Raw genomic sequence first — 25,336 nt, 5'->3', positions numbered from 1 at the left:
TGATGTGCAATATGCCAACAACAAAAACAAACCTGAACATAGCTTTTACTTAATGTGCGTAGTTTATTGGTCATTGTTAATGTGGTGGAATGGAATTACTGTGAATGAAAAGAAGAGCATCATCATTTACTGGTTGTAGAAGAGATCGCCGTGCATTGAGAATGAAGCCCGCTGAACTGAAATGTCTCTCTGAAGCTGAACTTGATGCTTGCATACATATTACTTTCTTAGCGATCTGGTGAAATTTTAGATAGTTTTGTCCATTTGTTCTCCAATAGGACACTATATCTATCTTCATTCATTCCACAATTTTGCTTTAAATATCTTTCCAGCTCATCTGTTGGAATAGGAGCATCATGAACATCAGTCGACGAAGAAAACTTCATTTCTTTGGCAGGTTGTGGCATAGTCGTGAAGTCTGATGACACGGAAACATTAGAATGCTAGTCATTCAAGTTCACCTCGTTCGAGTTTTTTATCTAATCATAAAAAGACAAAATCAGTCCAACTCCCTTAATCTACACTAATATAATAAAGAGCGCAAATTTTGTTAGTTTGTGTATATCTGGAGGGTAATCTCAGAAACTAATGGACCGATTCTAAAAATCCTTTTACTAATGTAAATATACATTATCCCTGACGGACATGGGCTGTATTTCATTTTCAAAACAATTGAAGGTGGGGGGCGATGGGGGAGATAAAAATAATAGGCTAATATAGTCAAAATATCGAACTTGTTGTGCAAGGACGAGACTAAGCTCATTTTAAGCCTGTTGACCCAAAGAACAAATATCGGTAAGCCCTATGGGCCCGAAAACCATAATTTAAGGCCCTAAAACTGACACCACACTACTCCTGCTCTCGGAATCGGATAAGAAAATGAACTGCCGTAACCATGGCAACGCCAGCTCCAGGATATTTTTTTTTTTTGCTAGTGGCTTTACATCGCACCGACATAGATATGTCTTAAGGCGACGATGGGATAGGAAGGAAGTGGACGTGGCCTTAATTAAGATACAGCCCCAGCATCTGCCTGGTGTGAAAAACGGAAACCACGGAAAACCACATCCAGGGCTCCCGACAGTGGGATTAGAACCCAATATCTCCCGGGCGCAAGCTCACAGCTGCAAACCCCTAACTGCACGGCCAACTCGCCCGGTCCAGAATTCAACAGCAGTGTGATTATGCGTGTATGTTTGGGCATAGCTGTCAACCAAAATTTGTTCACATAATCCCTGAGCATATATACAATATATCTCAAAACATTAACATGTTACAGTCGTGAAGTGGTATTTATAATCTCATTTAAAAATAAAGAGACGTCTCTCTCTTTTGTTTTCGGAAAATCCACGTACGTGGGGGTGGAGGAAGGGCTGATAAAGGGGTTGAGTTCTTTTTATGCGGCTACTTATATCTGAAACAGCCTCCGTGGCTCAGACGCAGTGTGTCGGCCTCTCACCGCTGGATACCGTGGTTCAAATCCCGGTCATTCCATGTGAGATTTGTGCTGGACAAAGCGGAGGATGGACAGGTTTTTCTCTGGGTACTCCGGATTTCCCTGTCATCTTTCATTCCAGCAACACTCTCCATTCTCATTTCATAGCATCTATCAGTCATTAATATATCACTTTGGGAGTGGCGACCCCATCGTACTAATAGCCTATATATGGTTCATTCGTTACATCAGTGACCCCACGAACCTACTACGCTGGCGTAGCAGGGGGAGAGGTGATACTCCCACGTGGAGCATCCCAGATGGCGGACAGGGGGTCCTAACCGGCTTGCCGGCGGACTTGAGGGAAATAAAATACCTCTCGCGGACCAAACACACTACTCCTTGCGGGTGGGGGACGCACATGTAGAATACACCCGCGGTATCCCCTGCCTGTCATAAGAGGCAACTAACGGGGGCGACCAAGGGATGATTGAATTAGAACCATGAAACTACTTTTGATTCGTACCATCATGCGGGTAACACCATGGGTTGCCTGTACTTGCGAGTAGTACCACTACATTAGGTACGAAATAGGTTTGTGATTCGTAGCAGTTAAGAGGCTGGCCTGGGGGTTTCCAGGACCCGTGCGTCGTACCCATGTGAGCAACACCACGGGTCTGGGCATAACCTGTGTGGTGTACCGCTACATGAGGGACACCTTCGGTCTGCGTTGCCTGTGATTGGTGCCCACTATGTGAGGAACAAAACGGGAATACCGATGCCCCTGATTAGTACACCTAGGTGAGGAGCCTCATCGGTTTGCGTTGGCTGTGAATGTGAGATACACCATAGGTCTGCGTTCCCTGTACGAAGTACAATACTTGTGAGTAGTACCATCTTGTGTGGAACACCGTGAGTATTCGCTACTCTTGATTAGTACCCCAATATGACAAATACCATGGTTCTACTTGACTCGCGACATTTACCATTCTGTGGGGCCTTAGACATGGTTTTTGCACCCCTTTAGACATCAAGTATCATTGTGCTATATAACTGTGTAGTGTGTACATAAAGTTCACCGCAGATCGTACAGCACACAAAATTAACGTCTTTCCCATCACTGTCAGCTGCAGGCTTGAATACCAACCAAATACGACTTTTAAGTTTAAGATTATTCAGGGATTATTTACGATCTTTTTTGAGTCTGATCACCTGTTTTTTTTGGTTTTTTTTGTTCGATTCATGTCCATTCATTCATTCTTCATGACATTTTTTTATTTTACTTTGGTCAGTGGATGAATTTGTACTTTTTGTTATTTCATTTTGTACTATAAGGGGCCGATGACATCGATGTTAGGCCCCTTTAAACAATAATAAGCATCATCATCAACATCCCTGACCCGGTCAAAGACTGGTAAACAGGTTGTAGGTTTTCATTTTCACTTATATCTCAAAACCTGAAGATGTTACAGATGTGGAAATATGTATTTGTAATCTCCTTTAAAAATTAATTTTTTTTTATTTTTTTTTACTTGAGAGAAGACGTTCACACGTGTACAGTTCTATGTCGCATGGTCATCTCAGCCCCAAAAGGCAATACCACTAACTTGGATTACAAAGAGTTTCTGGGGTAAATGAAACTCAATTTTTCAGTGAGGTTTTATACTTCAGGGATTTTCAGATAATTTCTTAGTACAGTACCGAGGAACAATTACTTTTATCAAATTACGAAATCCACGCGAGAAGCCGCGAGTAACTGCTAGTGTGTACATAAAGTTCACCGCAGATCGTACAGCACACAAAATTAACGTCTTTCCCATCACTGTCAGCTGCAGGCTTGAATACCAACCAAATACGACTTTTAAGTTTAAGATCCGGTTCAGAAGTCTTGTATAGTGCGGTTTTTAGTTCGTTTGTTGCTTCTTTTTTTTTAATTCACGATTTTTGCCACGATTTATTTTCTTTTGGAACTACGGTCCACATTCGTTTCCGATAACAGGATAGACGGAGAAGTCAAACTGAAAACCACAGCAAATTTGATTGGCTCCACTCGACAGTAATGCAACGCACTCCGCTGACACGCAGTACATTGTACACATTGAAGCGGTCAGCCCATAGAACTACCACAGCGCTATCCTTGGCTCACCGTGTACGAATGACATAGCGCTGGCCCAAACTGGCCCGTGCGATGACGTCACGGGCTTCGTATGATCGAGCTTTGGAAAGCAAATTGCAGTTTATTACCGAAGCAGCTCATGGGTTGGGCTGCTCTGCAAGACTCTGATTAGAAGTGTAATTGGTGATCAATCCACTGTACATCCAGATTTGGCTCCTAGCAAATTCTATTTTCAACAATGAAGGAAAAGCTGTAAGGCTGCATGTTCACAAGCCCACAAGAGACTGTTGCATCCCATGAAGAAGAGGTTAGTGCCACGTCTAAGAAGCATGGCACATGTGCTTCCATGATTGTTTCAGAATGGTATAACTTCATACTAAGTCTGAAGGATACCACCTCGAAAACACATAGGGGAAGCTGGTGAGTTAAAAACTGAAAAGTAATATACATACATAATCATTATAGACTGTTATGCCTTTCAGCATTCAATATGCAAGCCTCTAAGAATTTACCAAACGTCGCCACAATCCTCGATTTGCAACTAGTGTTGTGGCCTCATTTAGTTCTATACCTCTTATCTTTAAATCATTAGAAAGAGTCTAACCATCGTCGTCTTGGTCTCCTTCTACTTCTCTTACCCTCCATAACGGAGTCCATTATTCTCCTAGGTAACCTGTCCTCCTCCATTCGCCTCATATGACCCCACCACCGAAGCCGGTTTATGTGTACAGCTTTATCCATCAAGTTCATTCCTAAATTAGCCTTTATCTCCTCATTCCGAGTACCCTCCTGCCATTGTTCCCACCTGGAATCTGGAAAAATTAAAGTTACTTTAGTTACTGCAGTCACGTCCTAGTTTGTGAACCATGGGCAACGGCTGAGTGGCCTGGTAAGTGGTCCTGAGTGTCGGAATACCAGTTGCTATGGAATGGGAGTGGGCACCTCGGACATATTCTGAGTCATGGTCCTCCTTGTCCTCAGGCGGCTAGGATTATACAATTCACCGGTGGTCCATAACCCCTTAGAGAAGAGATCCCCACTTGGATTATGTGCAAGTAGGGTAGCATCCTGCTTCATGAATTTACCCAGCTCAGAAAATTTTTAGCAAGCCTCGGACCTATGGGAGTAACGGAGTCCCACTCCCATTTGACAGGCGAGGGTCTCCTTGGAAACAACTTGGCGAACGAAATGGAATTCAATGGGGAGCTATCAATATTAATGAGGCTTATGGAAGAAAGTAGAACTGGCTGAGTCGGTATTATGTCCATGGATAGATGAGAGGAAGTTAAAATGTGAGGATAGGTAGTCAGGTGTAGATTCATTCAGAAGTCGAAAAATTAGTCAGCAAAGAGGCTGCATCTGCTTGTGCCAGGAGTAAGTGATATTCGCTTAAGGAGAGATAACGAGGAAGAGATAGGAGATTATAAAGTGCACTTGACGGGTGTTAGAAAGGGAAGGGCAGAGTCTGGGTAGGGCTCTTTATCAGGAATACCAGTGCATGCAACACAGTTTCTGTTAGGCACGTAAATGAGCTAATGATGTGGGTAGATTTGGCAGTTAGAGGAACTAGGACGAGAATTGTCTCAGTGTATTCACCATGTGAGGGTGCAGATGAGGATGAAGTTGACAAGTTTTATGAAGCATTGAGCGACATCGTGGTCAGGGTCAACTGCAAGGATAGAATAGTGCTAATGGGCGATTTCAATGCGAGAGTTGGGAATAGAACTGAAGGATACGAAAGGGCGATTGGTAAATGTGGGGAAAATATGGAAGCCAATGGGAATCAGAAGCATTTGCTGAACTTTTGTGCTAGTATGTGTTTAACAGTTACGTATACATTCTTCAAGCATAAGGCTATTCACCGCTACACATGGGAGGCTAGAGGTACCAGATCCATAATAGACTATATCTTAACTGACTTTGAATTCAGGAAATATGTTAGGAATGTACGAGTTTTCCGGGGATTTTTCGATGATACAGACCACTATCTGATCCGTAGTGAACTAAGTATCTCTAGGCCTAGGGTAGAGAAAGTGAAATCTGTCTCCAAACGAATAAGGGTAGAAAATCTCCAGGACGAGGAAACAGAAGTACATGGATATGATTAGTGAGAAATTTTGAACAGTGGACAGTAAGCAGGTTCAGGATATAGAAAGTGAATGGGTGGCATACAGGGATGCTGTAGTAAAAACAGCAAGGGAATGCCTAGGAACCACTGTGTGTAAAGATGGGAAAAGCCAAATATCTTGGTGGAATGATGAAGTGAGAGCAGCTTGTAAACGTAAAAAGAAGGCTTATCAGAAATGGCTCCAAACAAGGGCCGAGGCAGACAGGGATTTGTACGCAGATGAAAGAAACAGAGCGAAACAAATAGTTAATGAATCCAAAAAGAAGTCGTGGGAAGATTTTGGTAATAACATGGAAAGGCTAGGTCAAGCAGTAGGAAAACCTTTCTGGACAGTAATAAAGAATGTTAGGAAGGGAGGAAAAAACGAAATGAACAGTGTTTTGAGTAATTCAGGTGAACTCATAATAGATCCCAGGGATTCACTGGAGAGGTGGAGGGAATATTTTGAACATCTATTCATTGTAAAAGGAAATCATGATGGTGGTGTTGCAAACAGCCAGGCTCATGGCAAGGCCAACTAGATATACAGGCCATAAGGCTCCGCCTCCACTTCCGGCGCTACGTCACACGAAGAGCCATCCGCTTCATTTTTCGCCAGTGACTTGTAGGCTGATATGAACCTCGCAACAGTAAGGCTATCAATGGTGTTGAATGACTTAAACGTGTGTGAACATTGTGAATTATGCCCACGTCGTGTTGTGTACCTGGTTGTAGAAGCAACTATAGTTCAGAAGAGCCCAGTATTTCAGTGTTTAAATTTCCTACTGATTTGGTTCGGAAACAAAAGTGGATCCATCGAACAGAATTTGTCCCTTCAGCAAGCTAAGTTGTGTGCATAAAACACTTCGACGAACGTTTCGTAATTAGGGAGGATTCTGTTAAAAGACCTGATGGGTCTATTTTAACAGTAACATCTTGATCACACAGTTTAAATTATTTAGTGTACTTATAAGAGATAAATTTGAATCGAGGTTTTTACATGGTGATTCTCAAAGAAACATTCTGATTTTGCTTGTCAACAAAGTTCTGGAAAATGAAAACGTTATGTTTGAAACATGCAGTGATTGTAGAAGTAATTTTAAAGATTACGTTGACAAATGTATATACATCTTTTGTAATATATTATTGAATAACTATAGAAAAGTTATCGCAGACAAGCTTGTTGCTGTATGTATGTATGTTTAGTCATCAGCCCGAAGGCTGGTTGGATCCTCAACAGTTCCGCCATGAGCTGTCATAGATGGCCTAGGCATCACTGAAGAGGCGTACTAGGGAAATGAGGAGTGAGGTAGTTTCCCGTTGCTTTCCTCACCGAGCCAGAAGTTGCTATTACATATCAGTCTGCCAAGCCCACTGAAATGGATGCACCAACCGACCCTGTGAGCAACAGTTTCACACCATTCATAGCAGGGACTGGCTGCGTAAGGAATGGCATTACTATCATCGCTCGTATCTCAGTCACTTTCATTTTGTCAAAGCCAAGGTTAAGACAGAGACAGATCAATGAAAGTAACAAAATTTCTCTAGCCCATAACAGAAGACTTAGTGCAGTGTAAATACTAGGTCCCGCCAGCAAAGGCATAACTCGTTGCTAAGAAGAAGAAATCCTCAAGTAAGGATAGCCATAAATCGGCGAAGAAAACGAAAATTGATAAACTGAAACCTTAAGAATTGTTAGATAAGTTTTAAGTTGAAGCCTAATTTCTAAGAAAGGTTCCAGACTATTGTTGTGAATTGCTATCATGTACACTGACTGACAGAGCAAATGCAACACCAAGAAGGAGTGGTCAGAACTTTATGCCAATTGCAGGGTAGACTGACGTCACTGAGGTATGCTCATGATGTGAAATGCGCCACTGTGCTGCGCACGTAGCGAACGATAAATGGGACACGGCGTTGGCGAATGGCCCACTTCGTACCGTGATTTCTCAGCCGACAGTCATTGTAGAACGTGTTGTCGTGTGCCACAGGACACGTGTATAGCTAAGAATGCCAGGCCGCCGTCAACGGAGGCATTTCCAGCAGACAGACGACTTTACAAGGGGTATGGTGATCGGGCTGAGAAGGGCAGGTTGGTCGCTTCGTCAAATCGCAGCCGATACCCATATGGATGTGTCCACGGTGCAGCGCCTGTGGCGAAGATGGTTGGCGCAGGGACATGTGGCACGTGCGAGGGGTCCAGGCGCAGCCCGAGTGGCGTCAGCACGCGAGGATCGGCGCATCCGCCGCCTAGCGGTGGCAGCCCCGCACGCCACGTCAACCGCCATTCTTCAGCATGTGCAAGACACCCTGGCTGTTCCAATATCGACCAGAACAATTTCCCGTCGATTGGTTGAAGGAGGCCTGCACTCCCGGCGTCCGCTCAGAAGACTACCATTGACTCCACAGCATAGACGTGCACGCCTGGCATGGTGAAGGGCTAAAGCGACTTGGATGAGGGAATGGCGGAACGTCGTGTTCTCCGATGAGTCACGCTTCTGTTCTGTCAGTGATAGTCACCGCAGACGAGTGTGGCATCGGCGTAGAGAAAGGTCAAATCCGGCAGTAACTGTGGAGCGCCCTACCGCTAGACAACGCGGCATCATGGTTTGGGGCGCTATTGCGTATGATTCCACGTCACCTCTAGTGCGTATTCAAGGCACGTTAAATGCCCACCGCTACGTGCAGCATGTGCTGCGGCCGGTGGCACTCCCGTACCTTCAGGGGCTGCCCAATGCTCTGTTTCAGCAGGATAATGCCCGCCCACACACTGCTCGCATCTCCCAACAGGCTCTACGAGGTGTACAGATGCTTCCGTGGCCGGCGTACTCTCCGGATCTCTCACCAATCGAACACGTGTGGGATCTCATTGGACGCCGTTTGCAAACTCTGCCCCAGCCTCGTACGGACGACCAACTGTGGCAAATGGTTGACAGAGAATGGAGAACCATCCCTCAGGACACCATCCGCACTCTTATTGACTCTGTACCTCGACGTGTTTCTGCGTGCATCGCCGCTCGCAGTGGTCCTACATCCTAATGAGTCGATGCCGTGCGCACTGTGTAACCTGCATATCGGTTTGAAATAAACATCAATTATTCGTCCGTGCCGTCTCTGTTTTTTCCCCAACTTTCATCCCTTTCGAACCACTCCTTCTTGGTGTTGCATTTGCTCTGCCAGTCAGTGTATTTGCATAGTAACATTAAAACTATTTTTATACGTATTATGGGTTTTAATCTTTTGCATGAAACCGTGTTCCGTTACAAATGACAGATGTTAGCTTAATTTTACGTAAATAAATGTACATAAACTGTTCCGCTAGTTTTCCCCCGCATAAAACTGATGTAGTGCACAAGCCTAAATAAAACCACAATTAAAGGCGTGTTCAGTTATATCGTTAAGGTTCAATAAATTAATAATATCATGGAAACAGTGAGAGCGGGCCGTATACTCCCATGCTGAACACCAGCCACTGGCGTGACGTCACGGTCCGAGCCTTGTGGCCTGTCTATCTAGTGCGGCCTTGCTCATGGGGAGGAGGAAAATTATATTGGTGAAATTACGCTTGAGGAAGTGGAAAGGATGGTAAATAAACTCCACTGTCATAAAGCAGCAGGGATAGATGAAATTAGACCTGTAATGGTGAAGTATTGTGGGAAGGCAGGGATGAAATGGCTTCATAGAGTAGTAAAATTAGCATGGAGTGTTGGTAAGGTACCTTCAGATTAGACAAAAGCAGTAATTGCACCTATCTATAAGCAAGGGAACAGGAAGGATTGCAACAACTATCGAGGTATCTCATTGATTAGTATACCAGGCAAAGTATTCACTGGCATCTTGGAAGGGAGGGTGCGATCAGTCGTTGAGAGGAAGTTAGATGAAAACCAGTATGGTTTCAGACCACGGAGAGGCTGTCAGGATCAGATTTTCAGTATGCGCCAGGTAATTGAAAAATGCCACGAGAGGAATAGGCAGTTGTGTTTATGTTTCGTAGATCTAGAGAAAACATATGACAGGGTACCAAAGGAAAAGATGTTCGCTATTCTGGGGGACTATGGAATTAAAAGTAGATTATTAAAACCAATCAAAGGCATTTATCTCGACAATTGGGCTTCAGTGAGAATTGATGGTAGAATGAGTTCTTGGTTCAGGGTACTTACAGGGGTTAGACAAGGCTGCAATCTTTCACCTTTGCTGTTCGTAGTTTACATGGATCATCGGCTGAAAGATATAAAATGGCAGGGAGGGATTCAGTTAGGTGGAAATGTAGTAAGCAGTCTGGCCTATGCTGACGACTTGGTCTTAATGGCAGATTGTGCCGAAAGCCTCTTCAGCTCCCGGATCGCTCTATGGTCACAAGACCAGTGCAGCTGGTCGTTCCCTTAGAAATCGACCGACCAGGTGGGGAGGATATTGAAGGTTGTGACCATGTACCAATTAGAGAATTTTAGTTTTGTATGTTGACAGTTGATATAGATAATGATGAGACAGTTGACAGTAGGTTATTGTAATAAAAATCACGATCTGCTAGTTTTGTAATAAGCACACTTTTTAATTGACACCCGTTAAATATATCATAATGTCAGATTGGTGATACAAAGCTAGAACAGGTCGATAATTTCAAGTATTTGGGTTGTGTGTTCTCCCAGGATGGTAACATAGTGAGATTGAATCAACGTGTCATAAAGCTATTGCAGTAAGCTCGCAGTTGCGATCAACAGTATTCTGTAAGAAGGAAGTCAGCTCCCAGACGAAACTATCTTTACATCGGTCTGTTTCCAGACCAACTTTGCTTTACGGGAGAGAAAGAAGGGTGGACTCAGGATATCTTATCCATAACTTAGAAGTGTCCGACTCGTTGGCTGAATGGTCAGCGTACTGGCCTTCGGTTCAGAGGGTCCCAGGTTCGATTCCCAGCCAGGCCGGGGATTTTAACCTTCATTGGTTAATTCCAATGGCCCGTGGGCTGGGTGTCTGTGCCGTCTCCAACATCCCTGCAATTCACAGACCACACACAACACTATCCTCCACCACAATAACACGCAGTTACCTACACATGGGAGATGCCGCCCACCCTCATCGGAGGGTCTGCCTTACAAGGGCTGCACTCGGCTAGAAATAGCCACAGAAAATTATTATTCTTACTTAGAAGTAAGACATGAAAGTAACAAGAATGATTGCTGGTACAAACAGGTGGGAACAATGGCAGGAGTGTACTCGGAATGAGGAGATAAAGGCTAATTTAGGATTGAACTCGATGGATGAAGATGTACGCATAAACTGGCTTCAGTGGTGGGGTCATGTGAGGCGAATGGAGGAGGATAGGTTACCTAGGAGAATAATGGACTCTATTATGGAGGGTAAGAGAAGTAGAGGTAGACAAGACGACTATGGTTAAACTCGGTTTCTAACTATTTAAAGATAAGAGGTATAGAACTACATGAGGCCACAACACTAGTTGCAAATCGAGGATTGTGGCGACGTTTAGTAAATTCACAGAGGCTTGCAGAGTGAACGCTGAAAGGTATAACAGTCTATACTGATAATGTATGTATGTATGTATGTATGTATGTATGTATGTATGTATTACTAAAAATTTCGCTCAAATGAAAGGAAGCTTCATGAAAATTTTCCCAAACAGGATATCTAACAGTCTGTCACTGTAAATCATTCCCGCAATAAACTCTGCAAAATGACAGTACCACGCAGGCAAGAAGAGTTACTACTAAAGCAAGTTGTGTTAAGTTTGTCATCGTCCAGTGGGAATATAGTGTTGTTGAATTTATGTAACTTAAAAATGCCATTCTGTCTAAAGAATTCTTCATACAGTGAAGAACATGCTGTGGTAAGGATTTTAACAGCAAAAGACGAAGTGACCACTGACCTTCATATTGGGATGGATGTTGTATGCGCGGATTACAATGTGCTGTGAATCATCCTCCACAGTGGTGCACAGGTCCCAATGAAACTCATGAAAACATGTTGGACTCCAACAGCCACACACTATCATCGAGCCCTAATCCCTTGAACAGGCTGACGGATGTGCAACAAAAATTGCGGGGTTACCATACTCTCCCAGAAACAGGAATTTAGTGTGTAATGTTCTCTTATCTTCCACCACCAGTATCCCTAAACACGTTTCTAACAGTACTTCCATCGTCGCCATAAGACCTATCTGTGTCGGTGCGACGTAAAGCCCCTAGCAAAAAAAAAAAAAAACAGTACTTCCTTCCTCCCCGGATCTCTACACTTCTACATATGCTAATCGCGTCTTTTCAACTTCTACCACATTCTTGAACTTTCCATTCTCTTTCCCCTCTCGCCCCTACCATTAAGTCTGCCTACGTCACTCTTTTCTAGCTATAAATTCTCGGCCATCACTTCACACTTGATCAGTGTGCTACGGATCAGTTTGAGACGAACTTATTTCGACTCCGTCTCCATGACGACTATTTCACTTCAATCCAGCTAAAGTATCTCCAATGGCTCCGGTAGGGGGAGAGACTTTTCGATTTTCTGGGTAAGCTCGTTTCTCTTTCTGTGTTATTATACCCCCCGCACTTCCTTTTCTCAAATCTTAGATTTGTGCTTTTGACTTTGCCTGTTGTGCTGATGCGGTGAACGTAGTGGGCCCTTTTTTCTTTTCTTTTTTTTATTTTATATATGGAACACTTGGAACACCTGTGTCTGTAGTGCTCAAGTTGGCTGGACTGAAATATGTCGTGGCTACTCGTGTAAACAGTGTATCTTTCTCCATTTGAACACTTCTCCTTTCTATGTTCAGATCTTATAATCTCTTCTAATTGTGTATTCTGTATATACTGCGAGTATTTAAATTGGATTACCTTTCTAAATTTGAAGAAGGAAAATTTACCCTCTGTCTACCTACTGATGTTTCGTGTTTTCGGTACCTACGATTATAATTGTAGTCCTTTTCAAGTTCTATCTTGTCTATATATATAAAGTAAGAGTTTTGTCTGTACATTGCTCAGAACTTGAAAAGAATGGTATTTCTGTATCGGTCATGTCCACAGTAACAAGAAAATGCATTTTTTACTTTTCCGTCATTTCTGTCTGTCTGTCTGTATGTATGTACACGCATCACAAGAAAATGGCTGAAGAGAATTCAATGAAAATCGCAATGTAAAGTCGGGTGATGAACCTCTACAATCTAGGCTATAAATTATTTTAATCACGCCGAATGAAATGGTAGTTTAGGGGAAGGCCTGAAATTTAATTCCCAAATATTTATGTTATTAGTGGTCGTGTCTTAATGAAAATCGCTAGACAAAGATGGGAAATAAGTCGCTACAACATAGGCTATACACGCTGAGAAAATTGGTAGTTTAGGGGAAGGCCTAAAATTTAATTGTCAAATATTTATTTTATTAGTGGTCGTATCTTCACGAAAATTGGTATGCAAAGTCGGGGAATAGGTCGCTATAATGTAGGCTATCAATAATGCTATTCACACTGAGTGAAATGGTAGTATAGGGGAAGGCCTGAAATGTAATCTATATACATAAAGTAAGAGTTTTGTCTGTACATTGCTCAGAACTTGAAAAGAATGGTATTTCTGTATCGGTCATGTCCACAGTAACAAGAAAATGCATTTTTTACTTTTCCGTAATTTCTGTCTATCTGTCTGTCTGTATGTATGTACACACATCACAAGAAAACGGCTGAAGAGAATTTAATGAAAATTGGAATGTAAAGTCGGGTGATGAACCCCTACAATCTAGGCTATAAATTATTTTAATCACGCCGAGTGAAATGGTAGTTTAGGGGAAGGCCTGAAATTTAATTCTCAAATATTTATGTTATTAGTGGTCGTGTCTTAATGAAAATCGCTAGACAAAGATGGGAAATAAGTCGCTACAATATAGGCTATACACGCTGAGAAAATTGGTAGTTGAGGGGAAGGCCTAAAATTTAATTGTCAAATATTTATTTTATTAGTGGTCGTATCTTCACGAAAATTGGTATGCAAAGTCGGGGAATAGGTCGCTATAATGTAGGCTATCAATAATGCTATTCACACTGAGTGAAATGGTAGTTATGGGGAAGGCCTGAAATGTAATCTATATATAAAATAAGTGTTTTGCCTGTACATTGCTCAGAATTTGAAATGAATGGTATTTCTTTATCTGTCATGACCACAGTAACAAGGAAATGCATTTTTTACTTTTCCGTAATTTCTAAGGAAATGCATTTTTTACTTTTCCGTAATTTCTGTCTGTCTGTATGTATGTATGATTGTACTCGCATCAATAGAAAACGGCTGAAGAGAATTTAATGAAAATCGGTATGTAATGTCGGGTGATGAACCACTACAAGCTCGGCTATAAATTATTTTATTCACGCTGAGTGAAATGGTAGTTTAGGGGAAGGCATGAAATGTAATTCTCAAATAACTTATTTACGTTATTAGTGGTCGTATCGATAAATACTACATAACTAACATAACTTTAGTTATGTCGTAGGTTAGTAGTAGTTATGTAAGAAGTTATTAAATTTCCTATCACTTATGCTTATACATTGTTACCGTACCGCATATAGTCGGAGATATTCACGAATTTGGATTTTTGTTAGTAAGTCCAAATCAGCGCCGAGTCACGAGAAAATGGGTAAACAGAATTTAGTGAAAATCAGTATGTAAAGTCTGAGAATAAGTAACTACAGTCTACGATATAAATAATTTTGTAAGACACCCTAATATCACAGTGTCGAAAGAAAACTAATGTGAAGGCCTGCAATATAGAAAGCTCATAAACTTTATCAACAATAACATTACATTGACCATTGTTTGTTGTGATGTGCGTTTTGTCTTCTGTTTCCTCTCATCCCCGATAGATAGGATTACTGCAGCGTACTGAGGTTTTTTTAAATTTGCTTGACGTCGCACCGACACGGGTAGGTCTTATGGCGACGATGGGATAGGAAATGAATAGTGGTGTGAAGGATGTGGCCTTGGCCTTAAGGTACAGCCTGGTGTGAATGGTGTGAAAATGGGAAACCACGGAATACCATTTTTCTTGCTTAACTTTGCACCGACACAGACATGTCTTATGGCGACGATGGGATAGGAAAGGCCTAGGAAGTGGAAGGAAGTGGCCGTAGCTTTATTTAAGGTACAGTCCGGCATTTGCCTGGTGTGAAAATGGGAAACCACGGAAAACCATCTTCAGGGTTGCCGGCAGTGGGGTTCGAATCCACTATCTCCCGGATTCAAGCTCACTGCTGCGCGCCCCTAACCACACGGCCAACTCGCCTGGTTCTACCGACTGTAACAGCCTGCCTGTATATTGGTGGGAAGTAGCTGGGGTGTAAGACAACTTTCTTCTTTAGCATGCCATTCCTCTGGTTCATACATTTTCTGATATATCTGGTACGTAACACACCTGTTCATCATAGCATTCGAGCTATTCAATCCCTACTCTGAGCCACTGATTGGAATGAGTAGTGTGCATATTTAACGGAATAATGACAGATGAGTGTTCACGGCTGTCTGCGACCTGGTTATTCCAGCTCTGGAACTTGGGACTCTTAGATCGGCACCGTAGTACTGTTCGTTGAAAGTGAGAAAGTGTGCGGTTTTTCATTTGATGGAGTATTTTATATGATAACATTGCTTTCAATCGCTACATTCCTACTGACGTTTTTAAAATGACCTATGTTGAATTCAGTTAGGAAAACAACAAAGTCAGTCTTTCTGAGAATCCCATAGCGAAGCACGGGTACATCAGCTAGTATTTTCCTATATATATGAAAGTTCTTTTAAATATTACATCATCATAGATTCTCATAAGACATTGTTTATTACATGTTTCCTCCTGGTGAGGTTAGTTTCTCAATTTTTGTTACAGATTACTGTTCTCACTGTTCTTTATGTCGTGTTGCTATCCCAGTGATTTAAAAAAATCTTAATTTGGTGTTAAACACACTAATAATTGTGATTAGTTAAATAAAACACTCCTTGAAACAGTTTCATTTATTAATCTGTACGTCCATGGACCCCTCTGAGGTGAAGGCCCAAAATCATTATATGCTTCCACCGTTTGATTAATACTCCTGCAATTATCCACTTATTCTATTGTACACTTATCTTTATATGACATATAATACGTCAAGTGTCAGCCAGAGTAAGACCAACTGTGCATAATAGTTTAAGGAACAGGAAATCGTGTTCAAAATAAGTGCTAAGTTGTCAATGGATTCTTAAGGGTAAAGCTTCCGTACCCGGTGTGCGAAAGTGAGGTTAGACATCCAACCTGGCGTGACATGGGCGACGTCACGTAACACTCGGGAGGCTTGCCAACTTACGCATTCTTAGTGACAAGACCAGAGCTTGACCTGGATTTGCAAAGATAGGTTAGAGCTGCTAAATTACATTTTTTTTTCTTGCCGTGCGGGCAGTATGCGCTGCGGCCATAGTTAAGAGCCTCTCGAAGGGAGTGTGGCCCCCAAAGGGGGCCACTGTTCTCATGACAGATCTAGGCCTGGATTTGCAAAGATAGGTTACAGCGAGTTAGGAATTTATGGTTCTCTTACTTTTAGCAAATATGGCAGCCCTGTACCTGCACACGAGGCGAGCTCTGTCGGAGACATTAGAAAGCTTGTCCGGGGAATAGGAACACTTCGCGAACATTAGCCGGCCAATAGGAACACAGCACACGGTTGCTATCATCTCATTTACACAGTCTCAGTTTTAATTTTTCTATATAAGTAAGAATACTTTTTGGGGCGGGATGGTGGGTTTCTGGCAAGCATGAAGGAAGGATCTCTCCTTTCTGCTACTTAAGATATCGTTGCACATCATTCTTATATGATTTTTATCATCCCTAAGTCTGCACACCGGGTAAGGAAGTGGCAACCTTAAGTCATCCACTACGACATCTGGTGCAGTTTCAGCGTTACATCTTATCTCAAGGTCATTATTTTGTATCAGACAAGAAAGCATGGACCTATGTGATAGACTGACACTCCTCCCAGTCCAGACATTTCTCCCAGCCAGGCACATATTCTACATGCAATATCTACTTTTTGATTGGTTATGAGGAAGGGACCTTAGACAACGCTGGTCATCTTTTCATTTGAACAAAACCTTATTGTAACTGGACAGGATTTTACCAAATGAGAGATTAGGCTACTTTCTGAATAAATTCCTAATGTTCATATTTGTACAAGAATATTTCAACAAGAATAAATTAATTCCTAACATATGGAAGTGTTTAAAAAGTAACTACGATTGGCCAAAAACAATTTTAAAAAATGTAAACAGACTCTGGGATGGGTTTAAAGCAATTGTTGAGGAATGCGAAAACAGGTTTGTACCTTTAAAGGTGATAAGGAATGGTAAAGACCCACTTTATTATAACAGACAAAAAGAAAGGCTAAGGAGGAGGTGCAGATTGGAAAGAAACAGAGTTAGAAATGGCTGTGAAAGTAAGGAGAAATTGAAGGAACTTACTAGGAAATTGAATCTAGCAAAGAAGTCAGCCAAGGACAACATGATGGCAAGCATAATTGACAGTCATACAAATTTTAGTGAAAAATGGAATGGTATATATAGGTACTTAAAGGCAGAAACAGGTTCTAAGGACATTCCAGGAATCATTAATGAACAAGGGGAGTGTGTATGTGAGGATCTTCAAAAGGCAGAAGCATTCAGTCAACAGTATGTAAAGATTGTTGGTTGCAAGGATAACATCCAGATAGAGGTGACTAATGCTAAAGTAGTATTCAAATTTACGTATGATAACAATGACATTTACAATAAGATACAAAATTTTAAAACCAGAAAAGCAGCTGGAATTGACAAGATTTATGGTGATATACTAAAGAAAATGGGTTGGGATATAGTACTATATCTGAAGTACTTATTTGATTATTGTTTGCATGAAGGAGCTATACAAAATGTATGGAGAGGTTCTATAGTAGCCCCTGTGTACAAAGGAAAGGGTGATAGAAATAAGGCTGAAAATTACAGGGTAGTCTGATTGACATGCATTGCATGTAAGCTTTGGGAAAGTATTCTTTCGCATTATATTAGGCGTGTTTGCGAAATTAATAACTGTTCGATAGAAGGCAGTTCAGGTTTAGGAAAGGTTATTCCACTGAAGTTCAACTTGTAGGATTCCAGCAAGATATAGCAGGTATCTTGGATTCAGGAGGTCAAATGACTGTATCGCGATTGACCTGTCTAACAAGGCATTTGATAGGGTGGATCATGAGAGACTACTGGAAAAAATGAGTGCAAATGGACTAGACAAAAGAGTGAATGGGTTGCTATATTTCTAGAAAATAGATCTCAGAGAATAAGAGTAGGCAAAGCTTTATCTGACCTTTACGTTTTCTTATATATATATAAATGATATGAGTAAAGAAGTGGAATCAGAGATAAGGCTTTTTGCAGATGTTATTCTGTATAGAGTAATAAGTAAGTTACAAGATTGTGAGCAACTGCAAAATGCTTTTCTTTTTTTTCTATTGGCTTTACGTCGCACCAACACAGATATGTCTTATGGTGATGAAGAGACAGGAAAGGTGTAGAACTGGGAAGGAAGCGGCCGTGGCCTTAACCCATATGCACCCACCTGCCCTTTGCTCTGACATTGCTAGGGATCCGCCAACTTTTTAGTATGCAACCTGGGTGTGCAAACTTTTGGTTAAAACAGTATAGTGGGTGATCAACTGCGCATATTATCACGGGACCTTCTTTATATTATTGAGAAATTCTACGCTATAAATCGTGACACAAAAAAACAGAACAATACAGAAATATAACACACAAAAAAATCCCTTTGAAATCTTAAAATTTTTCGCTAACTTATCTCACCTCGGAAGTCCTTTAGTGTGTGTTATGGCCTTAATTATACGACACGAGCCTAACATTTACCTGATTTTGAAATAAGGAAATAATAGGAAACCAATACGACATAAGCCTAACATTTGTCTGATTTGGAAATAAGGAACTAATGGGGAAAAAATCACGAGTAACCGAATGATGAGATTCAAACTTATATCCCAAATACGAACTTAGAGCCGTATGTCTCACTCGGTGTGTTATTAGTATTATTATTAAGTCTGAGGATCAGTGGTAAAGTGTTCACATCCAGATACCAAGATCGTAGGTTCACATCCAGGTTCAAATCCGGCAGTCACAATCGGATCTTGAGGGGCGGGAGAAAGTTCATTCGGCATTTTACGTAGTACGACATTACTATGCGAAAGATCTCTGGTGATATATTTCGTGTTCATTCATGCACAGGATCACTAATAACTTCTTCCTCACTAACACTTCTGAAATCAGAGCCTAAAACATGAAATATGCTTTGAATTTGGCAATTACTGAGCATTTTGCGAGAGCAAGCAACTTCCTCCTGAGCCATCTTGTCAACAACAGAATACAGATTTCTCGATCAATATTTTAATCAATTCTCTTTGCCAAAGAAGCATACCAGAGCACTCTGGTGACACTTTGAGACACCAAGAACAGATTTCAATTAGAAATGTTTCTGGAAAAAGCAAACAGATATAACAAATGTCTCCAATATGCGACCTTGCATCCCGGCGTATCAGTCCGCTTGGGGAGTCCTGGCCCAGCCGCTCGAGCGCGTACCAGTCCGCTTACGGGTGCATAGGGGTTAAGGTACAGCCCCAGCATTTGCCTGGTGTGAAAATGGGAAACCACGGAAAACCATCTTCAGGGCTGCCGACAGTGGGGTTCGAACCTACTATCTCCCGAATACTGGATACTGGCCGCACTTAAGCGACTGCAGCTATTGAGCTCGGTTAACTGCAAAATGACCTTGATAATATTGTGAGATGGACAGCAGGCAATGGGTATGGTGATAAACGGAGTTAAATGTCACGTTGTGAGTTTCACAAATAGGAAAAGTCCCCTCAGTTTTAATTACTGCATTGATGTAGTGAAAGTTCCTTATGGGGATCACTGTAAGTACCTAGGTGCTAATATAAGGAAATATCTTCATTGGGGTAATCACATACATGGGATTGTAAATAAAAGTTACAGATCTCTGCACATGGTTATGAGGGTGTTCAGGGGTTGTAGTAAGGATGTAAAGGAGAGGGCATACAAGGCATACACCAGGATTACTTGATTCATGAACTGGAAAAATCCAAAGAAAAGCAGCTTGATTGGTTCTAGGTGATTTCCGACAAAAGAGTAGCATTACAAATATATTGCAAACTTTTTTGCTGGAATGACTTGGGAGATAAAAGACGAGCTGCTTGACAAAGTGTTATGTAATACCAACATAAATGGTCCGTTAATGGACATTATAAATTTTCCAGCTAACTCATTCCTGGTTGCCAGGAATTCCCTATGGGAATCAACATCTATATCATCAAAGTGGTATGTTCCAAGCTGTCAGTGGAGAGATGGTATGGAATGACATTAGTAGACTAATAAGTTTGAGTGGTGTCTTTAAAAGTAGGAAAGATCACAGTATGAAGATAAAGTTGAAATTCAAGAGGACAAATCGGGGCAAATAACATTTATAGGAAGGAGAGTTAGGGATTGGAATAACTTACCAAGGGAGATGATCAATAAGTTTCCTATTTCTTTGAAATCATTCAAGAAAAGTCTAGGAAAACAACAGATAGGGAATCTGCCACCTGGGTGACTGCCTTAAATGCAGATAAGTAGTAATTGATTGATTCAGATGATTTGACACATACTCAACACAATGAGGAACACAAAATATTAGGAAGTGTGAGCATAGGAAGAAGACAATAGATCTGCTACTTACCTTCTTTTCAGGATTGGGGGGAGACAGCAAAATGTTGACACACTTTAATAAAAATAGTCTCTCACTACGATAAAACTCCCACATATCATGAAGGAGGAGGTTGACTTGGACATCATTTTGAACAATAACGTGCAATGCATCTTGTGTGCCTCGAAACTCGTGAACCAGGTAATGGCACAACACATCATACGCTTGGATTGCATCAAGACCCTGCAAAAGAACGCTATACATTATAAAATTAAAGCTACAATTAAGAAAAAAAAAATTATATTATAATTATTTTTTTTTAAGTACAATTGAACATACAAACCATGTGGCAAGATTTACTATAATAGATACAAGAATTATAACAAAAAGACAATGAAATAACAAAATATACTTTTAAGATAAATTTTACGGACTAATAATTTTAGACAAATACATGGTTACGTTATAAGCAACTGCACACCTAGAAACTGAATATAAAACAATCACTGGCTCAAAACCACAAGAATTATGAATCAGATTTCATAATACAAATATAATAATGAATAGAGGACAAGAAAAATAGTTCTACAATTCTCCATCTTGAGCAGCAATGCGAGTTGTACTCTTCCATAAGTTCTATTATGTGCCAGAGGCTGGCGTGCTTGAACACCTTCAAATACCATCGAACAGAACCAGAATGGAACCTGCCAACTTGGGCTCGGAAGGCCAGTGCTCTACCACCTGAGCTACTCAGCTTGGGTAGTTACAAAAAATAAACACACAATAAAGCACTAGATAAATACAACTCGAATCCACACCGTTTCTTTTTACTGTTATTTTCTTACAGCATGAAAAAAATCTGACACTTTTCTTTTTCCTTAGAAAGTTCTAAAACTGACTCCTTGCCAATTACTGCAAATTTTGTGAGCTATCCTCCACTTCTAGAATAAATGTCAACTTTTTCTTCCAGAAAGATATTTTGTTTACTCTCACTCACGATTGCTTGTTGTTAACATACTACCTGCACTTATGTGAATAAAATACTGTTCCCATGTTATGTAGTGTATGTATCAGGAAGGCCTACGATACTAATAAATCACCTCTCAACATTTGTCTCTCCCTCTGTGTAACAGCACCATTAGTTCAGTAGAGTAGGTTCGAATCCCACTGTCGGCAGCCCTGAAGATGGTTTTCCGTGGTTTCCCATTTTCACACCAGGCAAATGCTGGGGCTGTACCTTAATTAAGGCCACGGCCGCTTCCTTCCCACTCCTAGCCCCTCCCTGTCCCATCGTCGCCATAAGACCTATCTGTGTCGGTGCGACGTAAAGCAACTAGCAAAAAAAAAAAAGATCAGTAGAGTAACTTCTATCTTCTCTCTGACCTAATTCGGTTTCGTTGCGCGATAATCCGGCACACTATTCTGACAGCAAACCTCGAGATCAGAAACATCTTACACATAAATGAGAATTACCTTCTTTAGCTAGCGATTTAATGTCACAGACACAAAGAAGGATTTTGACAAAAGAATAGGATTAGAAAACTTGTAGCCATGGCCTGTATTGAGCATTTACCTGGTTTGAAAATTAGAGACCAATGAAAGCCATCTTCAGGGCTGCTGAGAATGAAATTCAAACCCACTTTCTCCTAAATGCAAGCTCAAAGCGATGTAACACAAACCGTGCTGCCAACTTGCACAGTGAGAATTACATTCAAATATGTTACATATAACTCAGAAAAATATTATATGTAATACAATGCTGTTTCCCCAGGACCAGACATTCCAACTTTCAAAAGTAAAAACTCAGGAGAAATTCTGCAGCGAACCGAGACGTATTACGACATATCACTGATGGCAGAACATGTACTAATTCATTACAATTCAATACATTAACAACTCTATTTGGCCTACTTATATATACTTTTCATTATTTATATTTGAATATTAAATACTGGGCATTCCAAACTTTAGGAACATGTGACTTCTCATACTTCAACATGCTGAACACATTATGACTAACTGTTGTTCAACACACCCGTCGCTGACTTAGCCCTCTTCAGAAACTCTGAACAAAATTTTTGCTTAAAGCACTTGCCTTGCTGATTTTAAGGTTTCTCCAAAGTTTCTTCAGACAGTAAGGATCTAAACTGTTTTTAGTCTTTGTGAATCTGCTAAAATTCCTTTCACATTCTACACTGCTATGTGGAATCGATAAAATATCAAGAATCACCTTAGAGCAGGGATGGCAAACTTACCGAACAGCGTGTCAAATAAGGTTTTGTTTATTACTTTTTACTGTCTAGTGTGCCATCAGTTACTTTCCTTTAAAGTCATCATGGAAACAACTATTTGACTCCATTTAATTATTAGATTGCATTACATATAAATCCATACAACTGAATGTTGAATGATTTTATTCTGCAAGCCACTGAAAATTACATTTTAAGAAACAGGTAAATTTTAAGAATATGGTATATTTTTGCTTTCACCTAATAGAATTTGTAAAAATATGGCCATAGAATTAATTGTGACATACTTCTATTGCTACCATCAGTAGCAACAGAAAATGCATTCACCTGCAAATGTGATACAATTTTCGCCCTTTCTTCCATGCACATTTCTGTAATGATAGCCACTGTTTTCATTCTAGCACACGCATATTGTTTGGCGATTTCCAAATCAGGAAACATTTTGCAAAACAAAGGCCCCGCATGGTCGGCACAATTTACAGGCAGGTTATGTTCAGTGATAAATGACGTAAATAAAGCCTCGGCATTCGTCACAGGATTTACCTCTTGGTTTTTACATGAAAAGTTCAGTTTCTGGTTTCTTTCTACACACTGAACACTCCTTATGATTTTTGTTTGCACATGTTTGAGTGTAACACACTTCCCACCATGTGCAACAGAAAAATCACACCTACATGTAGTACAGAATGAACATTGGTCCCTTCCTGGTTTCACTGAAACACGGAAACTCTTCCCTAAAAGCGCTTTTAAACACTGCATCATATTTCTTTTTTTGACATTTTGGCCAAAACAAATATTAAGACAAACAACCAAGAAGCACTACTACGTGATGTAACACAGGCACGTATGCAGGTCCTGCCGCGGGTAGGACGTCTATGGGGTGCTACTTCTGAGGTTAGGTTACTCGCTTGCCACTTCCACTTCCTACTATTAAGCTATTTGACCATTTGACTGTATTATAGGCTAAAGAGGAGCACATGGCTGGCCACCAGGTCCCGTACTGCCATTCGATTGTGATTGTTAGAACTACTATCAACCAGTCAGACTCAGCCATATATTGATAAAACTAGGAAACGCGTGGGAGTTTAAAATAATACAAAAATTACTGAAACTGCTCTGAAAATCAGGGGACGTATCCCGGTGATCGGGAGATCGGCAAGAACGATGAAAAATAGGAAGTCTCCCGCTTAAATCGGAAGAGTTGGCACATTTGCCCAGGGCTCATAAAGACCAACACTTAATTGAGAACTGTATGCAACTAGCAGGTTACGTATTAACCAGTTTAAACTATAATATTTCTTTTAAATGCATAAATAGCAATGTCTCCAAAGTGGTCCTTAACCGAGTAATCTACTAAGGATCAGATTCAGATGACGTACCCCTCCATAATTATGAAACACAGTATGTTCTCAGAAAGAAAATATGAGGAAGTTTCATTATGGCTACGTTCAGAGCCATAGAACTGAACGAACGAAAACTATCTTCTCTCTCAGGAAGTGCACACCATTTGCTCAATATCACTGCTGACCTCCCGAAATAAGTTCACGATATAATACTGCCAGTTCGCAAAATATCATACTGTACATGCTGTGATCAGTGCAGCAGAATTACTGGAACAAGGGAATGACAGAAAGTATGTACAACACAAGAAGAATGGAAGGCAGAGGACATGTTTTCAGCACTCCTGCAGATATGTAGTCCATTATGGAGGTTTAACCCATGTTGAAACGTCAGAGGTCGTTCACGGAGTTTTCTCCTGTGATCATGATAAAGACAAATAGAGCTTCACTTATGAAGTATATGTGTCACAATTGATATTTCTTTACAGCTGGAATATTACAGTAACATAAATAAATATTTATAGGTGTCATAAGTCTATGTTAAGAGCCTCCGTGGCTCAGACGGCAGCGCGTCGGCCTCTCACCGCTGGATACCGTGGTTCAAATCCTGGCGACTCCATGTGAGATTTGTGCTGGACAAAGCGGAGGCGGAACAGGTTTTTCTCCGGGTACTCCGGTTTTCCCTGTCATCTTTCATTCCACCAACACTCTCCATTATCATTTCATAGCATTTATCAGTCATTAATGAATCACGTTGGGAGTGGCGACCCCATTGTAATAACAGCCTATATATACTTCATTCATCCCATCCCTGACCCGGTCAATGACTGGAAAACAGGTTGTAGGTTTTCATTTTCATAAGTCTGTGTTAAACCTATGTTTTCATACCTTTTTCAAAAATTGAAACAAGAATCTTTAAAATTTATTGTAATAAGCAACAATTTTTTTTTTTTTTACAGAAGTAGTAAGACATCATTAAAACCCCAAGAAAACACAATAATTGCCTACTGTAACACATGATGTAACTTATTACATAATTACATTGGCAGGCAATTTTCCACAAATTTCTTGAACAATTCTCGTATTGGCGCAAGTTTATCAAGCCATTTTCATTCCTCTCTATTTATATTGTCAAATCTTAAAGAGCTCGCAGCAAGAACTTAAAAAACTCTTGAGAGCCACACAATTTTGAAAGAATTCTACAGCAGTGCCCTCTGATGCCCAAGATCTTCCAAATTCAGGTGGGAAGCTTTCAGAATTCCTGACATACATGAAAGACCCAAGACTGCTTGAATTTCCTCAGTCGTCAAGTTAATAGCGAGTATGTCTTTCCCGCAAGTAATAACTT

The 25,336-nt window shown here is 40.9% G+C and overlaps 1 protein-coding gene across 1 annotated transcript in view; it reads right to left on the bottom strand.

Annotated features, from left to right (window-relative positions):
• Nup188 (nuclear pore complex protein Nup188) overlaps positions 1-25,336 on the bottom strand; it is a 752,879-nt gene that overhangs the window by 692,621 nt on the left and 34,922 nt on the right. The window contains exon 3 of the mRNA XM_067139287.2: positions 20,433-20,642. Coding sequence (XP_066995388.2) covers positions 20,433-20,642 — 210 coding nt within the window. The remainder of the gene's footprint in view (positions 1-20,432; positions 20,643-25,336) is intronic.

The sequence above is a fragment of the Anabrus simplex genome, chromosome 2 (genome assembly GCF_040414725.1).
Source record: "Anabrus simplex isolate iqAnaSimp1 chromosome 2, ASM4041472v1, whole genome shotgun sequence".
Classification (NCBI taxonomy): domain Eukaryota; kingdom Metazoa; phylum Arthropoda; class Insecta; order Orthoptera; family Tettigoniidae; genus Anabrus; species Anabrus simplex.
The sequence above is the reverse complement of the archived record's forward strand: the minus strand, read 5'-3'. Positions and strand labels throughout refer to the sequence as shown.